This window comes from Microplitis mediator, chromosome 1 (genome assembly GCF_029852145.1).
Source record: "Microplitis mediator isolate UGA2020A chromosome 1, iyMicMedi2.1, whole genome shotgun sequence".
Taxonomy (NCBI): domain Eukaryota; kingdom Metazoa; phylum Arthropoda; class Insecta; order Hymenoptera; family Braconidae; genus Microplitis; species Microplitis mediator.
Window position 1 is genome coordinate 3,243,692 of NC_079969.1, and position 10,556 is coordinate 3,254,247.

The following is a 10,556-nucleotide window of genomic DNA, read 5'->3' on the forward strand; positions in this document are numbered from 1 at the left end:
TGTATTTGTATATCTATATTTAGTAGAATTTAGTAAATATACATATACAGGTCTTTTACCTTACTCATTATTTTGATAATGATCGTTTCACTCTGGCTATAAATTGCTACAGACAATGGAAATTTATTAAAATCAAGAAAACTCTATGAATAAATTAGCATTTCAAAAAGAGAGATTACAAGTCAACAGAGTTAGCGCAGTGGTTAGCAGTCAGAACTCGTAACCTGAGAGACCTGGGTTCGAGTCTCACAACAACCGCGGATTTTTTAATGATGCAAAAAATATACCCTATCGAAAACATCCATATGAGAATCCGGCCTAGATTTTTATGTGGGTTCCCACATGTCGTTTTCGGATGGGTGTCGATATGATTTACTTCAGAAATCTACACCATGCCAAATCCATATGGAATCTAGTATAGGTTCCCATGTGGGTTATCACGACGATTTCCTATGGGGATCTAGTATGGATAAGGAATTAGGAAACTAGCGGGTCGGCATGTCCTACTTTCCTCCCTAGGTGTGTAATATACTAATTCTTCGCTCTAAACAGGGCAGGAATTTAAACTTTCGGCGCAGGTATGGTGAAAAATTATTTATTATTACTAGGGTATGACGACCAATAACGGGATTTTAATGGCATCCGAAAAGTGATAGTTTTGTGAATCACAGAATGACAGAAGGGTGATGTGTGTGTGTGTGTAAGAGGGGGGGGGGGGGTAAATGATTGAATAATCTGTAATTTGGATAGAAAATGAGTAATCAAGAATAAACGAATGTGTTTATTTTTAAATTGGTTATTTATTTAATTATCAATTTTAGATAATTTTTATTTCATCGATATTGTAGGTAATTATTTTGAATTATTTGAATTTCTGAAAGAAATGAATTTTTCATTTCTAAGTTTTACTAAGAAATTATAACACATCGTTTACATTGTTCATTATAGTATCATTTAATCCGCTAATGTTTTCAACAGTTGCCATAAACAGAGCCGGGTCATTCCAGAGTTTGTAGCCATCGTTGGGTCCAACTATAATTCCAACTAAAACATTGACATTGGGATTTGTTTTCAAGGTACAAAATAAACCACTTCCGAGATTCCACTGTAAAATTTATTAAAATGGAATTATTTAATTTATTGGTTTAATAATTTAATATTTCAAAATCACATATATATTAGAGTGTTTCCAAAAAAAATAAAAACAATTTTTTTTTTTTATGGTATCCAAAAATTGAAAGTATAACTAAAATTAAAAATTTTGGTACCATTCCGAGCTCTTAATAATGATATTAAGGTTTGCCTCAATCCATTTTTCTATTTTCCATTTAAATAACACGGGAAAAAAAATTTTTTTTTTAGAATTTTCCAGCTCATAAACCAATCAACGGATTTTAATGCACAACAAAACTTTTTGTAGGAAATTGAACGCTCTACAAAAAAAGTCTCTTATCATTTTTTGATAAATCCATCTGTTGAAAAGTTATTTAAGCTTCAAGTCAAATTTATAGTAAATTTTGAGATTTTTTTACTTTCCCGGCGAAACTATCAGTCTTATCAAAAAATATCACAGGAGCTTTTTTGTAGATAATTTTATTTCTTGCAAATTATCAGAAATAAAGTTTTTCGAAATTCTGCGTTGTTTTCAAGTTATTTCCATTTCAATGTCAAGCTCTTAAAAAAATATATTTCTGATTAATTTTAAGAGCTTGACATTGAAATGAAAATAAATTGAAAACAATGCGGAATTTCGAAAAATTTTATTCGTAATAATTTGTTAGGAATAAAATTACCTACAAAAAAGTTTCTATGACATTTTGTAATAAGACTGATGGTTTCGCCAGAAAGTGAAAAGATCTCAAAATTTACTATAAATTTGACTTGGAACTTAAATAACTTTTAAACAGTGGGATTTTTCAAAAAATGATAAGAGACTTTTTTTGTAGAGCGTTCAATTTCCTACACAAAGTTTCATTGTACATAAAAATCCGTTGAGTGGTCTGTAAGCTAGAAAATTCTAAAAAAAAAAAATTTTTCCTATGTTATTTAAATGGAAAATAGAAAAATGGATTGAGGCAAACCTTAATATTATTATTAAGAGCTCGGATTGGCATCAAAATTTTTATTTTCAGGTATACTCTCAATTTTTGAATACCAAAAAAAAAAATTTGTTTTTTCTGAAACACCCTAATATATATGGGGCATTCCACGCCAAATCAACCACTTTTGAACTCGACCCCTTTAATTTGGCTGAAAATTTTTTCTCTTTTTCTACCCTATCAAAAATGTTTCTCATAATTTTTTCAAATTTTTTCACCCAACCGAAAAAAAGTTATAAATTTTTGAAAAAAATGGCTTTTTTTATTTTAAATAGCTATAACTTTCTCAAAATTCGACTGATTGGGACGTTTTTTTTTTCAAAATTTTTGTTTTTAAATTTACTTTTTGAAAAAAAATACAAAAAAATTATTGCAACCTATCTTCATTGTTTTTTTGTAGATTTTTAGAAAAAATCAAAAATTTTTCGATGTTTACCATTTTTGATTTTTGATTTTTTTTTTTTATATGAAACTTTGACATTTTCTGCAGATCCTCTAATTTTTTCAGAGTGATGTTTTTTCGATTTATATTTTTTTTTTCCAATTGAAAAAAAAAATTATTTACAACTAGCCTTATTTTTCATGACAGCATGCTTAAAATTTTTGAGAGTGCTCAGAAAATTTTCAAATTTGGAAAAAAAAAATAAAAACAATAAATTTAACTGGTAATGTTCGAAATAATTTGAATTTGGTTCGAAAAATCAAGTTTAAAAATAAAAGGACCTTCTGAATAATTTTTTTGTATTTTTTTCTGAAAACTACATTTAAAAACGAAGAAAATGAAAAGAAACAGTTTTCATTTGGTCCATTTTTGGACAGATGCTGGCAATTCAAAAAAATTCCTTCTACACTCATTGTTTTATGGTTAAAAAAATTTTTTTACCATAATTTTTTTATGGTTAAAAAAATTTGATGTTTACTATTATAGTGATTTTGAAATAACGCTAATGTCTTAATGTACTCACAACATCCTCGGAGCCAAGACAATAAATATTAGCAGGATTTCCATAACGATTATCGAACACTACATAATCACAGTAAGTAAATGTTATATTCCAACCATTATAATGTGGTACGAAACACTCGTCTATATCAATATCATTAAGATTTGAATTTATTTTCACGTATCCATTTTTATCTTGTTCAGATTCAACTGGTTCATTAGTTATAACTACTGCTATTTTACGTTTATTTCTATTGAAAGTTTCATCTAAGTCTTCACTGTAGTGTATGTTACTGACATTGAAATTTATTCTCTTACTTGTTTCATTACCGTGGACATTTTTGCTGATATAACTGTTAGTAATATTAGGAACCCTGAAATTAACAGACATTAGCAATTTCCGGTTTTATTTTTCCACAAATAAATTACGAAAAAAAAAAACTAAAAATATGCACATGTAGAAAATTAAAAAAGCTATAGGTGAAATTTTTGAAATATTTTTTTTTTTAATTTTTTGTTACCCGAATAAATGTTACGACAAATAAATATATCGGCATTGAGAAAATTTCCTTGAATAATACAACTAATTAATTTTCGTGGATAAAATTTTTCGGATATCCCTCTACTCAATTTTGCTGGACCTTCTCCGATTTAAGTAAAATAAAAAAATGCTATTTTATAAAATTTAATTTTTTTAGATTTACCGTTCGAGACATATAGGATCAGTGATGTATACCCGCGGTGCGATAAATGTACCATAACATGTAGACCACATTTGAGTGTTGGAAATTTCTAAATCCCATCCGTAAAACATATTAGTGGGTTCATTATATGATTCAACGTCTTCTACCATTGAAAAAGAATGTACCAATATTCCGGTGTTAAGAAATAAAATCAACAGTTTAAAAATCATTTTTCTAGAAGAGAAAAAAAATTTAGCACAATAAATAATAATTATTAATTATGTGAACACTCTTTAAGAACTCGAAAATAATTTCTGTGTCAATGTAAACTTTTTTTTTTTTGTGGAAAATTATAAAATAACTCGTGTATTTATATTTCAAATTAGAATAAAAAAAAACGATTAATTCTTATTATTCTCAAGCTATTAAATCTACGGACATATCAGCATATGTATACGACAATAGATATGTGAATTTTTTACGACTCACAAGATAAGATTTTTAAAAAATATGTTAGTCGTGATCTTATAAAAAAAATTTCCATTTTTTTTAAAGCCATTTTAATATTTTTTATGACAAAATAGAAATAAAAATTCTAGTTTAATTTATCAGCTTTAATTTACTTTTAACAAAACTTTGCTAATTTCTTTCATTATAAAGTTATAAAAAAAAAGAAACGATAAAAGTTGAATTTTTTTATTCCGAAATCTTTAAGCGGTTCCAAATTCTAAACTAATTGACTGATTGGTTCATCTGCGAGCCTAATCAAGCTAGAAATTGCTCCAAGGATAAATTGTATCGTTTCTTTGCGATCCGTCAAAAAATTTGAGTGCCATTCTGATGAAAAAAAGTTATGTTATATAAATTTTTGACCCCGTGGTATTTTTCCATCCTACTTCACATAAAGATTAGATTTTTTTATTAATTTCGTAAAAAATTTTATATTCCAATAAATATATAAAAGTTTACGACTCATGAGATAAATTAAAAAAAATAATATATAAATCGTGAGATTTAAAACAATATAAAATAAAAGTTAAAGTTATTGCAAAATCAGTGACTCATCTTTATCTATTAATTAAATTTTTTTTTTTTTTCAATTATCAGATACATGTATTTTAGAACCGATGATATTTTTCGAATTTCTATCCTTACTATTAAAAAAAAAACTTGATATATAGCTGATAAAAAAATCTATATTTTCCTTTTTTTATATCTTGTTTTACGATAATTTTTTCAGGTTTAATAAGGGTTCAAAGTTTCATGATTCACTCTTGCGTTATGGTAAAAATGTCATTAAACCATTGTTATATGTCTTTGAAAATTTTCGACGGATGATTATAAAATTTTGTATACTGATTCTTCAGGCAATTACATTGATCAAGTTCTAAAATTGAAAGATCGGTTGAGTATTTGGGGAGTGCACGAATCAAAAAGCCTTGTGAATTCGTATCTGTGCAGTAAGAGAGAATTATGTTATTACGGTATGCCTCTTTCTACTCATTTTAACCCTACTCTCTTAATTTGAATAAATAAGAAATCCACTGGCTCCATTAAGAGTCGTGCAAAATTTAGTTTTCAAAATTTTACACTAGTGGTCCTCCTTAAAGGACTAATGTTAAAAAAATAAACCTTTAAATAATATGATTGTATTGATGTACATAATGACTCATTTTAACTGCTTATGATAAGTAAAATTTTTTTTTTTGCGACTTACATATAAGTATTTGACATTGAAAAAATTTTCCATGTCATTAAAAATTCAAATGAGTTTTTATGCGCATATATACTTATCACTAGTAACAAAAAAAAATTTCCATCGAATAAAATAAAAAATAAATTTTATCGTTTCTTTGCGATCCGTTAAAAAATTTGGGTGTCATTCTGATAAAAAAAGTTACGTTATATAAATTTTTGAACCCGTGGTATTTTCCAACCTACTTCACATCAAGATTAGATTTTTTTTTTAAATAAAAAAAAAAATATTATGATCAAAAATTAATATTATGAATATGTGTAGTTCTATAATTTTATAAATAAACGAAGAATTTGAATATAGGGGGCAGTCGTGTGGAAAATCAAGGATGGGAAGGGGTTCAGTCACGAAGGAGTGATAGCGGGTGTTAAAACATTAGTCGAAGAAAATGAAAAATGGGAAAATCAAAGTGGGAGTTAAAAATAACTATAAATACGGTTGTCTGTGAAGTCATTTACTAGTAAGTAAATTGTTCATTTTTTCGCAATTTTTCGCTGTTAGACAACGTTCATTTTTTGCAAACAAAAATTATTAATCGTGTAAGTAATTTATATTAAATAAAATACATGAATAGCCCCCATAAAAAACTATATGTTAAAATATATAAAAAAATATATAAATATATAAAAAATACGTAGAAAAATATATAAAAATTCTAGCAGATCCCGCCCGCTTCGGCAATAAAATTATTAATTTTATCAATTTGAAAAACCTACAAAAAATGGATTTTTTATGGTTTTTTAGATAATCAACCGCTGCTTTAAGAATATTGATGGAAAGGGTAATGTTGCCAGGTGGTTTTACAGCTTAATGTACCCCCAAAAGCCCTGGAAATTTTCAAATCGATCCATTGAACCGTTTGTCCGGGCCGATTGCTCAAAGTTTTACAAAGCAATTAAAGGAACAAATCTTGTTTCTTAATTTGTGTAATCATTACCAAAATGAAAAAATTAATTTTTTTCGGGTTTCCTTGCATTTTTCCGTTAGTTATTAAGTAAATGTAAGGTAAAGAGAAAAAAAAATAAAAAATTTCCAAAAAACGAGATAGAACAAGAATTTTTTAACGTTTTACTCGGGTTTTTTTTTTTCGTTTTTTGGATAAGTGTATTTTATATATATTTACATATTTTTGATCTATGTGGTTTATTAACTTTTTCATGGTAGAATTTAGACTTCTGCACAAATCCATTATTTATTATTAACAGTTTTTATATTCGCATAAAGTTTTTATTACACAGAAAAAAAGGATTTTTTGGCGCAAAAAATTTTTTCTTGTTCTAAAAAAATTTTTACTTAACCCAAGAAATTTTTTGTATCATAAAATGAAAACAAAACTTTTCTTGGGGTAAGAAAAAATTTTCTCGGAACAAGAAAAAAATTTTTTAGGCGAGAAAAAAATTCTTGAGCCAAGAAAAATTTTTGTCTTCAATTCATAATACAAAATATTTCTTGCGCCAAGAAATTCTTTTTTTCTGTGTATTTAAAAGCTAGAAAGCGTTTAATTTATTTACAGAAAATTAACAACTGAAACATAAAACCGGTTAATTAATCAAAAACTAAAATTATCTAGCTTTGGATCAGATCAATTTCGATTGAAAAAATGTCAAAGGTGCTGTTTGAATTTATTGCCCTTCTTGTTGTTATTGCAATGATGCAAGTCACTGTCGAAGCTTGCTCAGGCGGTGGGGGTTCATCATCGGACGACAGATCTTGCATAGCCAGTACAAAACCGGTAAGCATAAAATACGTAAATAAATAAATATAATCCATTCACTATTTCAAATGTTTTATGATAAAATTTTTTTAATTCTACAAAATTAATTAATTGTGTCATTGTTAGTGTGAAAATAGTGGCGATTGCTGTAAAGGAAGCTGCATTATGCATCGTTGGACAGGTGGCTCTAAAGATAATACCTTTGAAAAGTTATGTGAATGATAATAACTTTTCGAGGTATATAATCGCATGGAAAAGTTATTTTTTTGTATCCAAATATGTATACGATAAGAATAAAAAAATATGTGAAAAACTGATATTGACTTTGCTTTAAGATATGCTCCTTAGAAATCTAAGCCATTGTTACTGAAAGAAAAAAAAATTACTTTCAGAAAATCTGTTTACTTGTATGTATAATTCTCGAACAAAAAATTTTCTACTAAAATAAAGTATAATAAAGTAAGAGACCTAGTACCCGATCACTCATGTATTTGTATATCTATATTTAGATTAATTTAGCAAATATGCACATACAAATACATGAAGAGATCAGGTACTAGTTCCCTGATCGGGTACTAGGTCTCTTATTTTACTCGTTATTTTAATAATGCCTGCACACAAAAAAAAAAATTCTCGACTGAAGGTAAATATTCTTGATTCAAGAAAATTTTTTTGGAGACCTAAATTTTCTCAGATAAAGTAGAAATCTTCTCCAACCAAGACGAATTCTCTTGGCTCAAGAAAATCTTGACTTGGTTCCCGAAAACGTTTGTCTTCAAAAATATTTTCTTGACTCGAGATATCTGTTTTTTCTGTGCGGGTCAAAAATAAAACTTGATTTAGACTTGGTTTACCAAGTCGAAATGTGGAGCCGTTTTTCACAAGACAAACTCGACTTTTTTACGGAGGTATGAAATATCTTAAGTTTTCGCCTTGGTTTAGACTTAACTGGCTTACTTAGTCACGATTTAAGACGAAAAAGTTGAAATCAAGTCGAAATTGACTTGGTTTAGACTTATTCGACTTAAAATGTAAGGCGAAAAAGTCTAAATCAAGTCGAAACTGACTTGATGTAGACTTATTCGACTTAAATTACAAGTCGAAAAAGTCAGAACTAAGGTGAAATAATTTTTATATATTAAGGCGAAAGTAAGGCGAATAAATGACTTTTTTATCGACTTGGTTTAGCAAGTAAAAAGTAAGGTGAATGACTATTGTGCTCAAAGTAAAGACGAATAAGTTGAAACTAAGATGAAAAAAGTTCAAAAAGTTTAAAAAAATTAAATTTAAGTCGAAAAAGTCGAGATCTTATCAAAAAATCGTCGGCAAATCGATAACTTCAAAAGAAAATAAGGCGAAGCGAGCCTGAATCAAGCTTTATTTTTGACCCGGGTGATCGCTTCACTCTGGCTATAAATTGCTACAGGCAATGGATTTCTATTACAATCAAGAAAACTCTATGAATAAGTTAGCATTTCAAAAAGATAGATTACAAGTCAACAGAGTTAGCGCAGTGGTTAGCAGTCAGAGCTCGTAACCTGAGCGACCTGGGTTCGAGTCCCATAACAACCGAGGATTTTTTCATGATACAAAAAAATCTACCTTATCAAAAACATCCATATGAGAATCCAGCCTAGATTTTTATGTGGGTTCCCACTGCATATACACTAATGCAAAAAATTAAAGGAGCAGAAAAATTTTATAAATTTTTTAGTGATTTTTGGAAGGCTGTAACTTGGTGAAAAAAAATCGTATCGAAAATTTAAAAAAAGCATTTTATAGCTTGAAATCTCTAGTTTAGGTGTATTTTTTTCAAAATTTTTTAAAAGCTCCGATTATTGCGCAAACATGAGAAATACCGCGAGCCAAAAAATTTCTAAATTTTTTTTTTTTTCCGAAGAGCCCACGGACCGCGGAAAAATTCTTTCAACTAAACGAATGCATACATCATTTAGCAAATTTATTTAGCTTCAATTTGGTTTTTTTTTTAACCTCGTAGGACGATTTGTCGCAGAGATATCAGCCTTCAAACAGAAAATGATCCTTTTGGCTTTGATCTTCGATATTTCAGGTACCAATGATCGCACAGAAAGTTGAAGGGCGGCGTTGAAAACTTGAATAAATTCCCTACAAAACCCTGTCATCAATTTTTGAAAAAAAAAATTTTTTTTATTTTTAACATCCATTAGAAGAAAGTACAAAAAAATGACTTTTTTTGGTTTTTTAGTAAATCAACCGCTACTCTGCAAATATCGATAAAAAAAATAATGTTGCCAGGGACTTTTTTAGCTTAATGTACCCCCAAGACCCCTGTAAATTTTTGAATTGATCTATCGAACCGTTTTTTGGGAATAATCGATCAAAGTTTAGCTATACAATTAATGGAGCAAGTTTTGTTCTTTTAGTTGTGTAATCATAATCAAAATGGAAAAATTTTTTTTTTTCGACTTTTCTCAAATTTTTGCGTTGGTAACTCAGCAAATGCAAGGAAATGACAAAAAAAATAAAAAATTTCCAAAAAATGTCAAAAAAAATCGAAGAAAAAAAAAATTGAAACTTGTTTTTTGTGTTTTAAATTTTTTTCTTGAAATTTTTTGGCTCGCGGTATTTCTCATGTTTGCGCAATAATCGAAGCTTTTAAAAAATTTTGAAAAAAATACACCTAAACTAGAGATTTCAAGCTATAAAATGCTTTTTTTAAATTTTCGATACGATTTTTTTTCACCAAGTTACAGCCTTCCAAAAATCACTAAAAAATTTATAAAATTTTTCTGCTCCTTTAATTTTTTGCATTAGTGTATGTATTTTAGAACCGATGCTAGTTTTCGAATCTACTCGATTGATTAGGACATATATGATAGCATAATTTTCTCATGGTTAAATTATGGGGCCTTTCTGCAAAATACTATAAAATTCTATAAAATCTTCCTGATAATTCATATTATTTGACGCCAGTTTATTCCATTAACTTGAATCTTCCCCTCAATCTCAGCCCCTCTACGAGCTTCGCTCTTCCACCCGATGCTATGTATAGACATTACTATGTGTCTGTGTATTTACATGTCCACTATTCATTCGGTTGTAAGAGCGCATGCGCTCTAGTTTAATCTCGAAAGGAGAAGGGGCACTCGATAAGTCAGAATTTACAGGAAATTCTTGCATGGAGCTCACAATATTTATTTATTTTTTGTTATGAAATTGACATATTAATAGGGTAAGTGAGGGTACTACTGCGATTTGGAATCTGAGTTCAAATTAGAGAGGTGTGTGTATGTGAAACGAGGGGGGGGGGGGAGAAATGATTGATAATTTGACAGTTGGATAGAAAATAGGTAATCAATAATAAACAAATGCGATAATT

At 28.4% G+C, this 10,556-nt stretch overlaps 1 protein-coding gene and 1 long non-coding RNA gene across 2 annotated transcripts; one reads left to right on the forward strand and one right to left on the reverse strand.

Moving 5' to 3' along the window:
• Window positions 1-780: 780 nt before the first annotated feature.
• Window positions 781-4,074, reverse strand: LOC130667479 (uncharacterized). The gene is made up of 3 exons (XM_057469085.1): window positions 3,747-4,074; window positions 3,065-3,416; window positions 781-1,105 (listed from the first exon to the last, which is right to left on the reverse strand). Exons 1-3 carry the CDS (start codon window positions 3,953-3,955, stop codon window positions 917-919), a joined length of 750 nt encoding a protein of 249 aa, XP_057325068.1. The 5' UTR covers window positions 3,956-4,074; the 3' UTR covers window positions 781-916.
• Window positions 4,075-5,872: 1,798 nt separating this feature from the next.
• Window positions 5,873-7,512, forward strand: LOC130670303 (uncharacterized). The gene is made up of 3 exons (XR_008990350.1): window positions 5,873-6,020; window positions 7,052-7,213; window positions 7,322-7,512. It is a non-coding gene; the product is annotated as an uncharacterized LOC130670303 (long non-coding RNA).
• The last annotated feature ends 3,044 nt before the right edge of the window (window positions 7,513-10,556 follow it).

Excerpts from the sequence above, each read along its gene's own strand:
- LOC130667479 (XM_057469085.1), bottom strand. The coding sequence starts at position 3,955 with ATGATTTTTAAACTGTTGATTTTATTTCTTAACACCGGAATATTGGTA. Across the intron at positions 3,417-3,746 it reads GATCCTATATGTCTCGAACG|GGTTCCTAATATTACTAACA; the intron begins GTAAATCTAAAA and ends TGTTAATTTCAG. Across the intron at positions 1,106-3,064 it reads GTCTTGGCTCCGAGGATGTT|TGGAATCTCGGAAGTGGTTT; the intron begins GTGAGTACATTA and ends TAAATTTTACAG.